A 21701-nucleotide genomic window follows, 5' to 3' on the forward strand; every position below is an offset into this window, starting at 1 on the left:
CAAAAGTTTCCGTTCCCTTTCGAAAGGGAACTCGCACTGCGTCGATGACGCTTTGGGGAACGCCTCGGGCATGACAGGTGTCTGAAATCACAATCAAATCATGGCAAACATATTGACTGGCGACACCTGCTGACATCATTAAAGGGTACCTATTATGACTCTTTTCAAAAGATGTAAAATAAGTCTCTGATGTCCCCAGAGTGTGTATGTGAAGTTTTAGCTCAAAATACCCAACAGATAATTTTTTACAGCATGTTTAAATTGTCATTTTTTGGGGCTCAGAAAAACGCGCTGTTTTTGTGTGTGCCCTTTAAATGATAATGAGGTGTGGTTCCACGCACAGGGGGCGGAGCCTCACGAGCTCGCGCTCAGAGTCAGGACTGATAATATCAGAACAGAAACTCAGTTGCAGTGATCTTTTCGACTCGGAGTCGGACAATAATGCCCACAGAGAATATATGCTGTATTGAGATAGAAAAGGTAGTTTGATTTAATTACGATTAACTTATTTGTCATTATTATACTTTAACTTATTATACTTAAAATATACTGATGAGTTCAGTCAGAGAATGTCTAATCCGATTGTTAAGTCTGACGTCACGCGTGACGTTTTGGGTCCCAAGCGGTCCAGAAATAACAACGGTGGAACCTGTAAATTTATTTACGATCACGTCCTTCTTAGTGAGGCACCCTTGGCGGTCAAAAAGGGTTTAAATTCCTTTAACACCAACAGAGTGGTTAGTGTAGCTCATCACTCAGGTGGCATAATTAAGAGTAGAGTCCTCAATGAAAAAGAAGATTTACGAGGTTGAAGTGAGTTAGCTCGGGACACGAGACACAGCACTGCGGCATTGTAAAAACACTCAATAATAACCAAAACACCAGCGAAAGCGGTAGGTAGGTAGAGAGGACCTGGACTTTGGACCCGGAAAGAGTATTGGTTACGTCACGACTTAACAACCGAATAAGGGGAGAAGTGCCACTCAATAAACTTCCGGTTGCAGTTCCACTCTTGTTCCATATGAGGGCGCTCACAGGACGAGTGCAGAATGAATGGATGTCTATGGAGCTATACCGCTCAAAATCCACTTTTCTTAGGATATATTTTTTTGTCTAGTAATTTGAATGTTGTTTTCGAACAGGGATGCAAATAAATTACACATTGCTTGGTGTTCGATTTTTTAGAGTTACTTATTTGCTTTAAAAAGTCTTTCAAAATGTCAATGACGTCAGAATGCCGACGTCATTAGCAGAATGCTAGCGTGTTATGGGCAACAACAACTCAACCTGTAAGAAATCGAAAATAAATAAGTACTCGTTCATTCAACTTTCGATCTATAACCCATGTTGAACTTGCAAAACCTACAATCAAATCTGAGATTTCTCAACGGCAATCGGGTGGAAGAGACACATTTAGCCGTCTAGCCCCATTGACTCCCATTCATTTTGCACTCATGGCGAGCGCCCCCCAGTGGAACTCTGATTGGAACCAATAGGACTTAATAGGGCGTTGGAGTGAACAGGCTTTCCGTAGATGGGCTTTGGTTCAGTTAAGTTTATTGTACATCACACAAAAGATGAAGCCTTAGTTTTACACCAGAGAATCTCTGTAAGAGCTGAATAAATACAGTATAAGAAGTGCGCATTAAAGTCTTATCCATAAACTCTCTCTCTCTCTCTCCCTTTCATTATCATCAACATACACAGCGCGAAGTACACAAAACACTCATTACAACTAACAGTAAACAAATATACACATCTTTTCAGTGGGTGCTTAATAAACTGGTAAACCGTAGGCCTATATCCGTAAAATGACTCGCGCTCTCACTTTCACTTCTGCCGTGATCAGTATCGTTAGGCCTGTCGCTCCGGAGAGTGTAAGCTTGATCACAAACAGTACAGATCCATCCTCGAGTAACGAGAGTAAATGAAGACTGCTATGTTCATTCTTACATCCAACAACAAAACACCTCAATCGCTTAGGAGACATTCTTGTCTACAGCTGCTCAAGCGTCGAACAATGGCGGACTCTGTGTCCAGCTCACTTAGGGCGGGTCTATGCTCAAACTGAAATGTCACTCAACAGTCGTGGGAGGGGCCTGTGCGCAATTCTACGTCACATTGCGCCGAATCTGAGAACAGCTCATTCTGAGACAGTGCGTATGAATTATTGAGATTGTAAAAAAAAACACTGGGTGGATTTTTAGCATTCTAGGTTAGTTTTGCTCACACACTGCCAACACACATTTATGTTCAAACACCATGTAAAAGTGAATTTTGCATAATAGGCCCTTTAACGTGCAACCTGGAAGTATATAAGGGCGCCTTGCACAAATAACAATCATCTTTTCATCTTCAGGGACTGTTCTGTCAGTAAAGCGATTGAGAATCACGGTATACAAGAGAAAATGAAATGCACTGAGAAGAAGTGTACAGACCTGTGCCCAAGATATCTGGCGCCGGGTGACACACACAAGCTGTGCGATTTTTGTTTGGGAGCAAAGCACAGGCAGTTCTCGAGGGAGCTGCCTGTGCAAACTCTGAGCGTTTTCCTTTGAGAGCGCTCCGCTCTCATATGAGCGTCTGGCCCTTGTGGTTCGGTTCCCGCTCGTGCTGAGGCAGAGCGACGACACGCATCATGGGGTTCCCAGATGGAGCAAGCCGATTACCTTGAGAAGGGGATAACCCTCTCAGATGGTTCGCGGCTGACAAGGTTGAGCTGCAGGTGGAGGTTTTCTCTCCACCTAGCACAGCGAGTGTAACGGATATGGAAGGACACACTCCCAAATGGGGTTCAGCTTCAATTTATCTTTTTTTTTGGAAACAACAAGAAGAAAGAATTTACATTGGCTGATAAAATACTGCAGATATTGGTATGGACCACAGCATCGCCACTTGAGTCTGCTGCTCTTACCACAAACTTGTATTATTCATAATAAACATAGTAATGCTATACAATGTGAAAAACTTAACATAATACTTGTAATAAGTGCTCCAATGTAAATATACAGAATAGTTAATTGCAGACAACATCAGTAATACTTCATTAATTGTCAACTAACATTTGTTAACATTTATAACAGAATGAACACAAAAGCAACATACCTTTTTTTGGGGGGGAAACAACAAGAAGAAAGAATTTACATTTGCTGATGAAATACTGAGGACATTGATTTGGACTAGAAAGATAGAAATTAAACATTCACTCAACTATTATTGATTATATAATACAAATAATCGTCAGATAGTTAAGACAGATGCAATCGTCACGAGAAATGAATCCGTGCTCGCACATGTGACGCACATGGAAATCCAAAATCGTATAATACTCCCAACGATCATGTTAAAGTGCTAAATGCATTATCTATATATTCACATATATGTATGAAATATATGGCATCGAAAAGATTCGCTTGAAATGTATAATTTTCACAATTAATTAGTTAATGTGTCAGAGCATGAAAAACTATACATACACACAGCATCGCCACACAGTCTGGGCGGGCATCCAAACCGCTTAAAGCAACATCTTGTTTGAATGGCAGAGCATACACGGCAGCTGGTCAGGTGCCGATCTCAGGTCTGATCTCGACCAGGGGGCAGGGATGTCCCCTGAGGTGGTTGCTGAACTGTGTCGCACCACTGATCTTGCTCTCTAGGCCACTAAGCAAACTGCAGGCGCAATCGGCTGGTCGATGGCAGTGATGGTGGCCACGGAGAGACATCTGTGGTTAAAACTGGCTGACATTGGGGAGAAAGAGAAGGGACTTTCTCCTAGATAAGCCAGTTTCAACCCCTGAACTTTTCGGCACCTCTGTGGAGGCAGCAGGCCTCCTTGACTGGGCTGTAGGCCAGCTTACCTTAGGTGGTTGGCCTTAGTAGTTCGGGCAGTAGAATCACTGATGGTTAGTAAGCCTTAAACAGGCCTCCTTGGAAGGGAGTCCTAACGTTGTGGGACCAGGTAGCTAGCCTTGTTAGGCCTCCTGTGGGTGGCCTCAATATTTCTGTTGGTGTAGAATGGTTCCCAACGGTATGTTTGTAGCAGCATAGACTGGCTATCAGCTAGAAGGCCAGTGGTTCCCAAAGTGGGGGTCGCGACCCCCCGACCCCGGTGCAGGGGTCGCGAGATGATTTCTATAAAAAAAAGTTAAAAAAATATATATGCCCAATATATTTTTGTTGCAATTTATTTAACCCTTTCGCACGTACGATCACACTGGGTAGATTTTCTGTTTGGCGAATGGTGAGTAAATCTCAAAAGGCTATCCACCACACTGGCGGGTGAATGTTGTTCACACCAAAATATGAAATTTTCGAGAGAGAGAGAGAGAGAGAGAGAGAGAGAGAGCTCCGGCCGCGCGAGCGCACTCACTATTCAGAGCGGCCAAGCGTCAAGCTTCCCCGTGCTTTTTGACAAGCTTCTTTGCAGCTCAAGTCGGCGGCGGTGTGTACACAGTTAACGATCTATCTGTTGACGGCGCTGAGGAAAAAGCTCCCGCCACTGGAAGAAGCGGTCGCCGCCCATTTGTGTCGGGCAGTTGGAGAGCAAAGGCTGCGCACCCATCAAAGCCGTGCAGAACGTCTTCAGCACTCACGGATCGTGCATACTCCGCCACACCATGGTCGTTCTTTTCTCGAGAAAAGGAGTTTTCTCATACCGTTTGCAACGCAATACTCGTTCCCTTATGTCTCAGGGAACCGAGGTTACTAACCGAGTACGTTCTGCCTTCCCTTCCAATGAGTCAGGTAACAAAACTAACAAAAAAAGAATAAAGTATTTCACCCCAATGATAATATTTCATATATTTCTCACATTCTGTCAGGACCACTATCGTCATATATGATTGACAATTAGCATACAATTTGGATTGGCGGTATGGTTCCGTTCTGGGCGAGAACTCCCTGCGCATCCATGCAGCCTAGCATGGATAAGACAGTCCCTCCAGAAAAACGCGGAGTTTTTTTGTGATTGTTGCGGGCAAAAATCCTTGATTATGCGGCAAGATTTCTTAAAAAATGCGATGGAATATGCGGGATATTTATGCAATTTTATGCGATGAAATTGCGGGAACTTGCAAAAATTGCGGGAACTTGCAAAAATTGCGGGAACTTGCAAAAACTGCAGTTTGATGAAAAAGAGAAAAAAAAGTGATTGCCCAACACCAATTACATGAATAGTGTAATAAATTCTTCATTTTAGTTTGAATGGGAAAGACGAGGTGTAGGCTATTCACCCTGCTTAGGGGGATGCGATCAAAGCCTGGAGTGGAGCAAAAGCATGTTCCTCTCTCCACTCTAAGCGTTCTTTTATCACTCCGCTCATGATCCACTCCGGGTTTTCCAGTCCCGCTCACGGAAAAACTGCTCCATGTTCACTCATTTTTAAGAAAGTTACAGAAAACAACTTCTACAAACAATTTTAATTTGCCAACATTTGATAATAATAAATAAAAGTGCATGACGTGCAAATCAGATAACAATCAAGTGCAATATAAACATGTTTTGTCAGGGCATCACTCCCGAACCAGCATCAACACTCCATTTTCAACATCTGCTTAACTTACTCCTTCACACCACAGACACGTCTTTTTGCCTTCTGTGTCTGACGTGATTTAACTTCTCCCCAGTTGTTCCATGAAAACCTGCAAAGCACGGCCTGCGGTGTAAGATACGACCGGATTTTTGTGAAATAGGCCTATCGCGGGGTTTGCAGCTTTTCAATGATGTCGCGTAATTACGTCACTTCACAACGTTCCCATGGCAACAGGGGAAATGGCTGCGCTTGTGTGAAGTAAACCCAACATTTGTCAACTTTCTGCTAAGATATATATGTGACTTTTTGCAACGAAAATGCGGGGATTATGAAATCATGCAAGCCCGCATATTTTGCACGCGGAAATCTGCAATTTATGCGGCAAAAGTGCGGCGTATTTAAAAAAATGCGCCCCCCGCATAAATATGCGGACTTTGGCTGATTATGCATGGAATCATGCGATCGCATAATCGCGTTTTTCTGGAGGGACTGATAAGAGCAGGGAGAGCAGCAATAACCCCCTTTGGGGTAAACAGAACAGAACCAACATGAATGTATTGCAGATATCCTTAATTCAAGATTTTAAAGTACGACATAATTCGAGAATTTATTCTGATTCGAAGGGAATCAGAATGCCAAATCCTGACTGATGAGAGGAGGAGCTGGGGATGGAGGAGGGTAATTCGCTCCTGAGAAACGCGATAGTTGCGGATAATACTGAAGCAGCTTATATATGTATACGGTGATAGGCGTCGTATTCCTATAGGTAGATGTGGATCAGCTGATAGTCAGCTGATGCGAGCTTGACTAACGTGACCTGCCAGAACTAACGCTACGCTTGATTTTTGATCAATAGGCCTATACATATAGTTTTTTTTTATTATACATTTAAAATTTTGCTCTGGACATTTTTTTATGTTTGTATTCAACATAATAGGCCTACCTTATTATCTCAATTAAAAGTGCTGAAATGAATGTATATGTGACATTTTGGCCAGTAAGAAATATGCTTGGCTGGTGGATTTTTTTCATACCAGTCATCTACCAGTGGCAGGTGAGCCAAAAAGTTAATTTCGGAGTCGGACCCTGGGGTAGGGGCTAAAAAGTTTGGGAACCCTTGTAGTAGGCCCTATTAAGCCTCCCTGAAAGCGAGTCCCCATTATGGATAAATTGGCTGAAAGCACTGGCTCTCAGGCCTAGTAGGTATTATTGGTCAGGCCTGGCCTAAGCAGGCCTTCCTGACCCTGGTTTGCCTACCAGGGAGGCCATGTGCTCCCCTCACTGAGGGTCACTATTAGTCCATGATCCAGGGCCCCAAAATTTGGTCCATCTGTATCATCTGGGGGGACAAAGTCTCATAGTGATTTTTTTTTGTAGAAAAATCACGATAGCAGTGCAGGGGTGGTAGTGAAATAACTTTTTTCAGTTCATGAAGTTACTAACCCCCTAAGATAAATTCTGTTTTTGAAATCTGGTGTATATCTGGTTTAGGCTCATGCTAGGGATATTGTCAATATTCTATAATATGGTGCTTTGGTATCGTTGGAAAGGGGACCTTTTAGGCTTTCATTTAAGCCCAGTACTGAATCTGTCTGACAAACACATAGGTGACAAACACACACTGACTTCTTTAAACCAGAAATAACACAAATTTTTTCACAATTTCCGCCTAAACTGTATGCTTTATTTTATCCCTGTGGCATGAAAGAACACCACGGACACAAAACTCAACAACTTCAATACTCAAAGCACTCTGATGACTCAGAAAATGTATAATATACCCATACTATCATGTATTTTGATATTCACCCCCTTTCAGTTAGAATGTCAGAAAGTAGCTTATGCACGGAATGTTGATGGATTTTGATAGTTTGACAAGGTTTTGTCAGTTTTGTGAAAAGATTGTTGGTTCAGTTCACTGGTTATAACAACACTATCAACTATGCCATCTTCAATCATCTTCCATTGAGTTCCAGGGGTATTAAATGTAAGTACAAAATAATTTTTCTCTTGTGCTTGTTAATTGGTGGGAATAGTAGCAGTAGTTTTTAGCAGGCTAGCTATCTAGCAGGCTAGCTAGCTTGCAGGTTAAAGTGTAAATTGCAGGTTAACCACCACAGCCCATTAATGTGTAAATTAAAGTGCTCTATGTATATATTTAATTATTTCTGTCTTAAAATGCGTTAAAGTAACATTTATTGGGGTTTCTTCAAAGGTAGCGTGTTTTGTACGTTAACTGTGTGATGACGTCATAAAAGGAAAGGAACTCGCAACCCATACTCTTACTGTATTATGGCTATTTGGAGAACGACTGAGGATGTGGGAAGCCATCAAATTCTTTATGGACCACAGCCGTCATGTAGAATAGCAAGGAGGGACAACGACTGAAGACTTTATTTACTTACATGGTGTCAGTCCAAATCAGAGATGCACACACTGCACAGGCACCAATCGCTAGTCTCTTCGACGCCTCAAATGTCATGTAATACCCTTCCTCAATCCACGCTATTTCTCACGATTTAATTAGCGATGTTTATTGTCAGAAAAGAAAAAGAGAGATCGATGTCCCCATCACTGTGTTTGTGTGGGCTATGCCACCCAATTGAATCAGCAGTGGAGAGTATGTGCTGCCGTGAGGTGAATGCGTTTTGGAGTTTAGTGCAACAGTTCGACCTGCGACCGGCTGATCTGACGTGCCTGAACTCAGTGCCTGAACCCGTTTGTTTTGCGAATAACTTATTCTCATTTCAGGCAGTCAGCACACACAAGTATGTTTACAATTGAGTTATTTTATCCATAATTTTTTTATCATATAAAACATACAACCAACTTTTCTGTAGTTATGCATCTATAGCTTTCAAAGAAATACAACATTGAAAAGTACCATACTAAATGCATGAGTAATTACATTTAGATAAAAACCAACAACAAGTTTGCTACATCCCTATCCCTAGGCAATACAGCATACAGGCAGGCTGGACGTTGGGCATATGGCATTCTGGGGAGGCATATACGTAAGCCGATAGGCCTACCATCCTGCGTGGTTTCAGCCATCCGGCATCACTTCCAAGAACAGTAGACAGAAGACATGAATTTAATTTCAATAAAATTGTATTATTATTTGGTCATTGTTATTATACCTGTGAAACAGATTAAATCTGAAAAGACTCAAAGCTTAGACAAAATGTGATACATTTAGTACAGTATCTTGCTATATGATTTTGGAAGTCCTATCAAACAGAATAAATCTGAAGAGTCAAAGCTTAGACAAAATTTGAAACATTTATTAGATGGTTGCGTTCTGGGACTCACACATGCACAAACACAAGCAAAGTGACCCATGACAAAACAACAACTAAAAGCTCCCACCACCAGGTACAATTACAAGCAAATAAAAGACAAAGCAACACTAACATGCAACAGCACACAATGACAGACCATGGCAAACGACATGCAGAATTGCATTGACAGGATCCCACCACCAAGTAAAATTACAGAACAAAAGGAGAAGGCGCAACCAACAAACAACCACTACAAGCACACACAACACAAACAAAACAAAAACATGCAGCATGCAAAAAATAATGAAGGGTACCAAGAATGATACATACCCACTCACTCATACCTTCACTGCGGTAGGGTCATGACTATAAAAAAACAAAGAGGTTATGTTATAGCTGCCAATTACAAATATAAAAATCACAAAATTAGGAAATTACGGTATGATTATTAAAGGGATAGTTCACCCAAAAATGAAAATTCTGTCATCATTTACTCACCCTCATGTTGTTACAAACCTGTAAGAATTTCTATTTTTCAAAATATCTTATTTTGTGATCAGCAGAAAAAAGAAATTCTTACAGGTTTGAAACAACTTGAGGGTGAGTAAATGATGACAGAATTTTCATTTTTGGGTGAAACCTATTCCTTTAATAACAGATTCTAAATTCAACTTTTGCTAAAAAGTGATTTTTGTGTAAGATAAAAGTTAACTGCTTCCTGTTTTGGAATTTGATTAAAGGATTTTGAGATGGGGACAGGGCAGGTGCTATTCAAGGAAGCACTGGATTCTCTGAGTGCCTCAGGTGATCTGTTGTAGCTTTCTTGTAGACCGTATGAGTGTTGATGCATATCCTGGGGAAATGAAAAAACATGTACAGTACATCACATTCACTGATTACCAAGGTTTTATGCATACATATCCAATTATGATGGAAACTGACTGAAACTACTGACCATATGAGGCCTTCTGTTTAATTGGCCGGACTGTGTGTTCACCTTTCCGGAACCTCGGGTATTGCACGGCATACATTGCAACACCACCACTTGTTTGCGCAACTTCGCGGCTGCCATTACAGTTGTAGTGCAGAGCTGCCAACAGAAGTCTATAGAAAATCACAAAATGAGAGCAGATTTTGAGATAGAAATATCAGATGTCTGTATATGACATGCCAATATGAGATGTAGTTAATCCATTTCGCAACACTGACCTACTGTACATCCCAAGGTAAGAAAACCCTTTGTGTTTGGGAGCGAAGAGCAAGATGAGGGAGTGAAATGCCTCAAGGGAAAAGGTTTGGTGCTGTGGCGACAGCTGCTTCACATCCTTCAGCAAGGATGCCTCTGTGACAACACCCTCCAGTTTCACCGCAACCGTTGAGCCTGTAGAAAAAAAAGAAGAAAAAAAAAGTCCCAAACAAAACATTTTGTTTTACCCTGATTAAATTGTGTTAAAACACAGGTTTCAGCAAAAAATCTCTCAGGTCACATTATCATAAAACCATAGAGTACACATATTTCATGGTGTATACCTGGTTCTAGCCACTCCTTTTTCCGTTGCTCCCCCTCCAGAGGTAGATGAGCACAACAGGGAAAGGCAGGAGTGTCATGAGCGGACAATGACGCAGAAGTATAAATGAAAACCAACGCGTTGCCTACGGCATAGAGGCTCCAACGTAGGTCCGACGCAGAAGTATAAAGGCTGATTTATACTTCTGCGTCGGACCTACGCCGGAGCCTCTACGCTGTAGGCAACGCGTTGGTTTTCATTTATACTTCTGCGTCGTTGTCCGCATAGACGCGCGCAGAGGGAGCATGTGAAACCCGAGGGAGCGGTCCTAGCAGACCAATCACAGCGCTTGCGTCCGCATAGAGTTGACGTGTTGTTACATTTTTGGAGAGGTGCACGTCAGGGTACGCCGAAGGGTACGCGCGCTACACACAGCCTACGACGTAGCTACGGCGTAAGTTCGACGCAGAAGTATAAATTGGGCTTAAATCAGCTCCGCAGGTTCACCACAAGCCGGTGAAGCGACTGGCCACGCCCTCCCTATGCATCTACCAATCAGTAGCTACTTTGAATGAGGGATAGAGAGCAGAGAGCGCTCACTCTGACCATTTTTCTTGAAATATTTTTTAAATTTGGGATCTTTGCATGCCATCACGTTTGGGGGGGCAGTCACGGCATTTGGGGGGGCATTGCCCCTCCTTGCCCATGCCTATATCCAGCCCTGGTCGACAACCTTATTTATTCTCTCCTCAATCAGCGAGTAGGTCCCGTATTTCGCACAATGTCCAGGAGAGTCTGACCTGGGTATGATTATTTGTATTTATTTTTTATTGTAATTATGTTAAAGATACAACATAGCACATCAGACCATGTCATCTGTAAACATGTCTCATATTAACATAAGGCAAATTGTGCATTACAGTCCCCTGCTACAATCAGGCCACCCCCCATCTCCTTTAATTTGCTTATCATGGCTGCTTGTTCTTCCTGCCAGGCCTGAATGACGATCGGGATGGTGTAGTGACTACACTTCCGCTGGTGGCGGAAGAATGTATTCGCGCTGATACACTGTAGACCAAATAATGTCATCATTCTGAGAGTTTGGGTTGGTAGACATCCCGAAAAATGAATTGCCCCACTCAGAAGTAGGTTGCAGGCTGGCATGTTTCTGTGCAAAATTGGCTGGTTTTGCCAGAACCGCTGGAAGCCACATGTTGCACAGACCTACCATATGCAGAAAATAAATCAGAAAATTATAAGGTCACTGTGGAATAAGTAAAACACTAAAATCCAAACATTACTGAAATTATAAAAGGTTCACTTTATATAATTTTTCAAACATGTTCTTCTTACCTGCTTTATTTTGATAAATGTGCCACCCTGCTGCACCATCCTACCGTTAGATTCACTACAACAGGCAGGGCAAATGGTGAACAGGGCCATCAGCTGGTCTTTGCACACAATGTATTTATCTGGACCACTGTAAAACAAAAAGAGAATATTAGTTACTTCATTCATCCCAGGGGCAGGGATGAATGAATACTTCTGTCTAAAGGTAGATTCACATATAGACTAAGTGTTTTCAGTGGATAGTTTCATCACACACTGAACTACTGAAGAAAATGTTTCACACGTGTGTTTTATTCTGTTTGAGCTGCTGGAGTCTGATCGGTGAGTTATAAAACATTTTCATTGCTTTTTTTTTTTCTATTTTCAGAGCAATAAAGTGGCTGATGCTGTTTGAATTAGACTTTTATCTGCTGTTAAAATGAATCATGAATATTGTGAAATATACTAACTTTGAATTCAGGTCTCTAATTCCTAAAAATAAAATAGATAGATAGATAGATAGATAGATAGATAGATAGATAGATAGATAGATAGATAGATAGATAGATAGATAGATAGATAGATAGATTTATTGTCATCATAAAAAAACATTGTAAAAACGTTGTTTACAACAAAATTAAAAGTGCTACTCCTGGTGCATATGCAGTATAAAAGAAAAAACACATTCATACACTTTCTCAAGTCATACTTTCACACAGAATCATACCAACACATACACATAATATGACTGGTCACATGGTAGAAAGCGCAGATGCAGTGTAAGTAATACAATAATTTCATCATGAAATAGTCCTATTTCAGTAAGTGAGGATTTAAAGTTGTGATGGCTGTGAAAAAAAAAAAAAAACTGTCTCTGAATCTGGATGTGCGTGTTCTGACCGACCTGTAACGCCTTCCGGAGGGGAGTAATTGAAAGTGTTCGTGGCCTGGGTGGGTGGGGTCGTTGATTATATTTTTTGCTCTGCTGAGGTAACGTGATGAGGCAATACTGTCCAATGTGGGTAGAGAGCAGCCAATGATTTTTTCCGCAGAACGGATAACCCTCTGAAGGGATTTTTTCTGTGCCACAGTGCAGCTTGTATACCACACTGTGGTGCAGTATGTCAGTGTGCTCTCTATGGCAGAGCGATAAAAGCCCCACCAGCAGCGACTCACTTAAGTTGTTTCTCTTTAGCAGTCTCAGGAAGTAGAGACGTTGCTGTGCTCTTTTGATTATGGTGGTTGTGTTAACGGATCAGGACAGATCATTGTTGATATGGACTCTAAGGTGTTGACCCTCTCGACACTAGCCCCTGCTATGAGTAGTGGCGGTGGGTCCATCTGTCGCTTTCTCCTAAAGTCCAGGATCAGTTCTTTGGTCTTTAATGTATTAAGCTTGATGTTGTTGTTATGGCACCATCCTGTTAACTTCTCTATCTCAGCCCTATAATGCGTCTCGTCTCCCCTTACAATTTGCCCGATAACTGTGATATCATCTGCAAATTTGATGATGTTGTTGGTTGGATAAGCTGGGGAACATTGAATAAATAAATAAATAATAATAATAATAAAAGTGGTTATAAACATCTACAGAAGTCATGGAAATCCATTAGTCAAAAAATATGCAGGTCTCATATATATAAATATATATATAGGCCTATACTAAAACTATCCAGCATTATAAACTTTCAATCTGCAATAATCATCATGTATTGATTTTCTATAAATGTAAAATATAATATACTGGATATAAAACTTTAAACACATTTTCCTCTACATCCGATAATTTTAAAACAATTATAAAAAATGGATTAAGCTTCGATCTAGATTAAATCAAGGTTTATAAATCATTTTGCAGCAAACTTTCAACTTTGAGACTTACATTTAAACCATAATTCTCCTGGTTTTACTATACATTTAAGATTGCTATATTACTTTAATGTAAAATCCTTAATGAATTCACATGACTCAACTGTTGTTGCTGTTTTTGATATCAGTTAAAGCAATTGTTTTTAGTGTACAGAATTAAATATCCTGGAATATTTAGTGTGACATGTAATGCATTGTTTACTTGTTTAAAATTGGCATTTGTAAAAATATAATAATAAAAACAATTATTGTTTTTACAATAATTGACACTGACATTAAGCTACTGAAGGTTAAATTATGCTGCCATATTAATTTATACATACTATAAATATATTTCCAGGCAATTCATAAACGCTGCCGTAATATTTTCTGACAGTCTCTGAGTATGTTACGATCTGCTCCGAGACACGAAGGTTTAGATCCAAATGCAGCTTTATTTGAGGGCAATCCAGAGGCGTGATCCAATGTACAGGCAAGGGTCATACACAGATGGGCAGTCCAAACAAGAAACAAAGAAACAAAACAGGCAGGGACCAGAGGCAAGAGAGTAATCCAGGGACCAGAGGCAAGAGAGTAATCCTAATGTTCTACGGCCATGTCCGGAATAAAGAGTAGCCTATCCATGTCACACAGTAAGATTTAGGATTTTGACCATATAGGCTACCTCGCAGTCATAGACCGCATCAACGTCAGTGAGCTATACTTATTGTATTTCGCCACAGGGTGTCACTGTGGCCTCAACCCTTAGCCTTCGCTTACTCTGAGCTCGATTGCTATGTCTGAGGTAAACCACGCCCTCCTCATTACCCTACGCAGGACGAAATGTAGGAAGAAATAAATGAAGAAATAAATAAATGTAGAAATATATAAATGTAGAAATAAATAAATGTAAAAATAAATAAATGTAGAAATAAATACATTTATAAATGAATAAATGTAGAAATAAATAAAAGAAGAAATAAACAAATATGGAAAAAATAAATATATACATAAATAAGGAAATAAATGTAAAAATTATTTATTTTCGTTTTTTTTGCTTTTCTATGTATAGGTTAATTTCTTTTTTTTTTTTCTTTTTTTTACATTTATTTGTATATTTGTATTTATTTATTTTTAATATTGGCAGCTTTGGAATTCCATAGGTCGCCTACTATCCACTACATTCAGGCGAGGCAAGGCGCATATCAAACAAGCCTATTCTCTGGCCGTGATATTCAAATGACGATAGTTTTCAGCAGGCCACATTTATCAATGCCCGATCATTCGTAGGATGGGATTGGCTGTATTCGAGTGTTTCATGAATCACACCTGAACCCTGTCGTAAGATGATTTCTGCGCTCAGATCTACGTTAGATTGATAAATCAGGCCCAATTAGTAAAGTATAGGCTATAAAAGCAGGGCTCTTTCTGGAACTTAACAAACACTTCCTCTGAGATTCTGAAGGCAACAATCTGAAAAGCAAGGTGAGTTTTTGGAACAGAAACCTACTGAATAACATTTGCCTTGTCTTTGAAATATACTGAGATTCCACAGTGCAGCATTTGAGTGCAGACATTTAATTTTACCTGCTTATTCATTTTTAGGTTCATTTCAGGTTCATCATGGCAATGCTGAGTAGTCTTCTGCTTCTTTTCATTATTTTCTCCATGGGGAATGCAGATGGTAACCAACATATTTAATTGTAAACTCTTGCTAGTTTAAATGCATTTTGGGAACATACAAGATTCAATTTGCTGATATTTGCTTGATTGAAGCGTTTTCAGTGTAAAAGTACACATTTATTTTGGCTTATCACACAAACTTGAAATGAGCAATATAATTTTTTTTTTTTTTTTTTGCTGTAAATATTAAATCCCCATTTAGGTACTAGATCCACAAGTGATTTAGGAGGATGTCGACGTGGATGGAAAACATTTGGACCCCGGTGCTACAAGTACTTCTCTCAATCGGTTAATTGGATCACCGCAGAGGTGTATTGTAGGCTACAACAGTTATTTGGACAACACTATTAGTTGTCTTTAACTACATCTAAATAAATAGTTTGGTACAATGTATTGTTAAACACTTTTGCTGCTATTGAGTTGGGATATGGGTAAGGTTAGGGAAAGGTTTGACGGTATGATATGGTTAGGTTTAAGGTTGGGGTAACACTGGGTCAACAAAGTAAACCAAGATCTAATTACTGCTGTATTAATTGCTTGGATTTAAAAAAATAAATAATTGAAAGTACAATGTAAGCGTACTGAATCAAATGATTAATTTAATGTTAGTAAAGAATAAATACTCTTAATATAAGTGGGAATGTTTCTTTGTTTGCAAATGACTAAAATGTTTATAGTCATTTCTACTTCCTACTAAAGATTTTGTAATGACAAATCTGTCTCTTCAGAAAAACTGTCAATCTTTTGATGCGAATCTCGCATCTGTGCATGATCAACCAGAGAATGATTTCCTGCTGAGTCTGTTGCCGCCTTCCACAAGATCTTGGGTTGGTGCTCATGATGGTGAACAAGTAAGTTAAATTGTGTGCCCTAAAGAAACCTATTTGTCTAAACTCAAATTTCTGCTTTAATCAAAGGCAATGTTTCTAATGAAGATGGTTTGACTTCAAAGCTGAATTTAATTGGCTTGCGTCTGTAGTGCCTTTTGTATTCATGCTCTTCACTTATTAGGATGGAGAGTGGTTGTGGAGTGATGGAACTGTGTATGACTATACCAACTGGTGCTCTGGAGAACCTAACAATGCTGGTGGTCCTGAGAACTGTTTGGAGATCAACTGGACCTGTGAGTGCACTTATACCTATAATATCATATGGTATAACATTAAATGACTTGTTTGGTTTCACCATGCTTTAAGTTAAACACCACTGATTCTAACACCACTGTAATCAGAGTAACTGATTTCATTATTCAACTCTACAGATAACCGTTGCTGGAACGATGCATCCTGTTCAACCTCAATTAACTATATTTGTGAGCTCACACTCCCCGAGCCTGGTCCACATCCCGAGCCTGGTCCACATCCCGAGCCTGGTCCACATGCCAAACCTGGTCCACGATTCTGAAAATTAATAAAAGCATTAAATCAAAGCATGTGATTTGTGGACAATCAATGTGTATTGCATTGCAAGGTTTGAGGAAATGGTTAGTAGAATGACACTTAATAATTTCAGGGAAGGGGTTAAGCGCGCACAGCGGCGTCATCGACAAACACTAGAAGACATTTGTTTCCTACATTGGTTTGTAAGCAACTTTTTGTTTTTGGTCTTACTAAAATATGCATCATGATCCTGGAATTCACCATGATCTTTAGATGGTATTCTGGCTCCAAGTCCAAAACCCCATGGTAATACCATGTTACACACTGGTATTTGTTTTCTCACGTGTATAATGTAGGCATATGTGAGCATTTTTGGAAGGAAATGTTGGTTGCAATCTACAGGGTTTCTACGCAGTTTAGAAAAGTATGGGATTTGAGTTTTCTATAATAGAAAATTAAGAATTTAATTAACACGCATCATTGTGTTTTCATGGCAGCTGTTTAGTGATTGTCAAACGTCTGAATTCAAGGTGCACTTTTTCATTGTGCAACAATGAAATGCATGGGTTTCTTATGATATTGTTAGCACCATACAGTATTACAGAGCCACTAAAAGGATATGCAGACTTTTGTGTGTGCACATGAGAAAACAAACTTGGCATAGACCATGCACACTGAGCCACCTACTGCACCATCAGCCAATTTCATGAAGTGCTTTCTTGGCCCCATAGTGTGTTAAAACACACTCTAGTCTTTTGCTAGACTCTTGAACTTGGTAAATAGGAAAATGCCATATTTTATCCTCCACAGAGGATACATTAAATTGGACATTAGGTACTACCCTAAGAAAAGCCACATTTTGAGCGAATGGGCCTAGATTTCTATTAATTCATGTGCATATTTGCTCTCTTTTTCTAACACAAAGGACAAAGATTATAGTATATAAAACTAGAAATTGTAAATTGTAAGCATGCAAAAAATTCATGTGCGCATGTGAATAGTTTCTGGAGGGCAGGAAAAAGTTTATTGTGTGCATGCAAAAGTCTGTATACATACACTACTGTGCAAAAGTCTAAGGCACTTTAGTATTTTCACCCCCCAAAAAATAGTTTTAAGCCAGTTATTTATATATTTTGCTGTAGTGTTTCAGCTTACATTTCCAAACATTCATTTTGCCATTTAATTGTAATAATCCAGCAAGATTTTTGTATGCACAAGGAGTGACCAGAGCCGGTATGATCTGATCTCACCATCACTGACATGAAGAAAAAAAAAAAAAAAAAAAAACTGAGACAGACTAAATCCAGAAGAATTACAGCAATTCCTCCAAGATGCTTGAAAAAACCTTTCTGCAAAGCTACTGTAGCACTGAGAAGTTTTAGGCACTTGTGTAAAAATGCTGTAAAATGAGGATGCATTGTATTTATCAATTAGCTTCTATTACCTGAATCAAATCAATATTTGGTGTGACCACCCTTTGCTTTTAAAACAGCTGTTGTCCAGGTACACTTGCACATAGTTTTTCATGTAGCTTTGTAGGAAAGTTTCATCAAGTGTCTTGGAGATGTTACCACAGTTCTTTTGGATTTAGCAGTTTTTTCTATTTCTTCATGTAATCCCAGATGGACTCAATGAAGTTGAGATCAGATCTTCGTATGGAACACTGGCTGTTGTCAGACTCCTTATGCATATAAACGCCCCAGTTCTAAACTATAAGGTTGGTCGCCCTAAAATCAAACCAGGTAAAACATGACCAGCGAATATGAAGAGGTTAAGAGGACCTAAAATATAATAAGATGCCATTTAATTTACAATCAACTTAACAGTATAACCAGGGCTTAGACAAAAAAAAAAAAAAAAAAAACATATCTGCACAGGCTCAAAAAAATAACCTTCTAAACAGCAAATCAGCAAGGGATACAAGGGTATTGGGAAAATATTATTTAAATTGTATTTATCAACTAAGTCCAGCAAAATCCCATCTTTTTTTTTTTACTTGTTGACAGGGCTTTTAGATGTTGAATCAGTTATTTCCCTAATGAAGAGATGAAGCTCAATCTCTGTGATGTCACACTGACACACGCGTTTTAAATCTTAAGCTGCAGTCACGGTTTCAATTTCATAATTTGCAGCTAAAACGTCCATAACTATAGGCCATTTTTTATTTATGATGTTCCATTCTAACCTTTACAACTTTGCACTTGTATGAACTGTTGTTTAAACTAATGTTCAATGTTTTTAGAAGTGAAACTACAACCACACTTTTTAATAAATAGCCTATATCATCAGCTCAAAATGGTACAGGTGATATGTGAAAATGATGTTCACTTTTTCATAAAAGCATGAAACTTGGTACACTTGTACAGTTTGCGGCCCTGGACATTTTCACAAATGGAGCCATCACAAAAACGCGTTGTGGCGGCAATTTTACTTTCCGCCATAACCAAATTTTGTATTTTATATCATATCTCCCGAACCAAACATGATAACGTAAAATGTGATGTCTACCCCTATATTTGGATGGTGAAGGATTACAATGATACCATATACAGAAACAATAAACCGTTCAGGTGAATAGTTAATGGTTAATTCAGTGACATTGTGAGAAGGATTACAATGAAATCACAGTATCTGAGAAGATGCAGAATGAAATTATCATATTTCATGTACTCACAACAATCACAAGCGCACGAGCAAAACAGTGCTACAGTGAAGGGAGATTGAGGAGTAGTTGATTCCCTCTATTGCTGGACTGTGCTGGACCAGAAGTGTCTCGTCTAATTGATGAGTTTGAAAATGCCATGGAGTTCAGCAATAAGGGTGTCTCTGAAAACAGAATAAGGCCAAAAATTGGTTGACGTGATCGAGGAAATGGGAATCCTTTCGCAGAGTACAGCAACAACCTTCTGAAGCTGGACTATTGTGGATGCTGTTCGGGTTGCAGAGAGGATGGGCCAAGAGCAGTACAAACTCTTTGTTACAGAGAAGCAGGGCACAAAACCCATCACCACCCCTTTGAAGAGGAACAAGCTCTCTCTTATTTAAACAACTCCAATAAGAGGACAGTCCAAGACAAGACTCACTGAAAAATGACTGTTTTTCACACTCAACATCATCTGTCAGATCTGTGATGAGAACCTAGAAAACTTCTTCAAACTCAAAAATCAGGTCTACCTTCCATCACTCTCTCATGGTGGACTATGCTTTGGAAACAAGGCTGATCTGTTAAGTTGCCTAGAAGCAGTGGGGCTCCAGACAAAAAAAAAAAAAAATTAAGGGGCCATTAAGGGAATTTTTTTAAAGTGTCCCTATTATGGTTTTTCAAATATTCCCCTTCATGCAGTGTGTAATACAGCTGTTTGTGAATGTAAACATTCTGCAAAGTTGTAAAGTCGAAAGTGCACGATAAATAAAGTTATTGTATCCCAAAAGAAATCAACTCTGAACCGACTAAACAAGTTGTTTGTATTTCGAATCCTACTGTGTTTTAGTTTTGTGTTTTATACTGTGTAAGTTTCTGGCTAACCGGCTAATTCACGTTATTACTCTTACTGAAATGCTTCAGCTAATCAGCCGTGATGGGCCAAAATTAGCTAAAACTGTGTCTATTAATGCAGATTGTCTGTCGTTCTTACTACTTTGAGTAAAGACGGATCAAGATTCACATTAGTGCTAGGCACTGTTATTGATACAGTTCCCGCATATGCACTGCAATAAATTAGAATATACACATGGGTTTGTTGATGGACAGTGGCGGATTTAGCAAATTGGGGGCCCAAGGCGAAGGTATGTATGGGCCCCCCATCCGATCTTTAAAGGTGCAATGTGTCATATTTCTGAGGATCTATTGACATAAATGCAATATATAACTATGTTTTCAGTGCATAAAAACCTTACTTAATGAACCGTTATGTTCTTATTACCTTAGAATGAGTCATTTATATCTAGGCCTACATAACCGCGGGAACCCCCTTCTATGAAGATCGACATATTGTGACGTCTAAAAATCACACACTGCACCTTTAAAAATCTTTTTTTTACAGACTGAATGGCAGGTAAAGGTTGGAGAGGAGAAATAAAGCTTCCCCTTTAAACCTTGCATACACTTATTCTTATTCACACCTAAACAGAAACGTCACAATGTTTACATGGTACAATTTCTGGTAAGCTCTGTTTTTATTTTATTTTTGCTTGACAAATTTCGATTCAATTCTTGTGATTTGATTCAATACTGGCTCATTTAGATACATATTAGGTACACAAGATAGACGTTAATTTTTCTCAAGAAAAAAAAAAACTATGAACATAATGCGTTTTAGTAAACAATATACTAAATAAGTAATATAGTAGGCTACACATATTTAGCTAAATACTCTTTATATCTTATTTTTCTAGTCAACTAACATGCTATAGCCTATATTATGGTAATTAAATGGCTTTCCTGAGGTAACGTTATGTGACGATTGTTCTCCAGCTGTTTTACCTCTTTCCACGGTTGAAAAACACTGATTGGTCGATATTATTTATGAATAAGGAATATACTACATTTTGGTAAGTTATTACCGAAGATGATCAGTTCACGTGCCTCTAGGGATCGGTCACGTCACATTACAAGCTCCAAAGGGTATTTATTGTTTGAATTTCGTAATAGAATTGACAGAAACCGAGAGCTGAGATTTTTCATATCATAAGTAATTTAAACTGCTCTGTTTTGCTTCACGATTTTTCTGTGCGTTGGACGTTTGTTGTTCCTAGCCATAAAAAAGTTTGTCATCGTTAGCAGCTTTCCTAAATACTTACAGTATCCGAGTCTTTTTTTTCTTTTATTTGAGACTCTTGGGTAACTTCGAAACTTTTCATTTTCACGTTTAGACTCATCTTGCTCTGTTTGTGTAGTTCCTGTATCGTTAGCGTTGTTGTCATTGTCAGCGGGCATCACAAAACAAGTTTGTTACCTTATTCGGCAATTTGTCCTCCTTTTTTCAGCACCGCTTGGGTAGCTTCGCTTCATTTTTACTCTACTACTCCTTACACTCTGTCACACTTCTTTTTCTCTGTCAGTTTTTTGTCGCAATACAGGCTTGTCACTTTCGCAGATGCGTAAGATAATGGAATAGTCCAATGTAGTGAGGTGGGGGGC

General features: G+C 39.3%; 2 protein-coding genes across 2 annotated transcripts in view; both read left to right on the forward strand.

The window, feature by feature from the left end:
• Positions 1 to 21701, forward strand: part of LOC309476075 (uncharacterized protein) — a 110470-nt gene that overhangs the window by 66197 nt on the left and 22572 nt on the right. The window lies entirely within an intron of this gene.
• On the forward strand, positions 15372 to 16586 carry LOC309474963 (ladderlectin-like; the record flags this gene model as incomplete). The annotated part of the gene is made up of 4 exons (XM_082137582.1): positions 15372 to 15491; positions 15911 to 16033; positions 16194 to 16305; positions 16444 to 16586. Coding segments are annotated over 4 exons (498 nt in total), but the record flags the coding sequence as incomplete, so codon positions are not given.

Source organism: Leuciscus leuciscus (assembly GCF_965113295.1).
Source record: "Leuciscus leuciscus genome assembly, chromosome: 15".
NCBI lineage: Eukaryota > Metazoa > Chordata > Actinopteri > Cypriniformes > Leuciscidae > Leuciscus > Leuciscus leuciscus.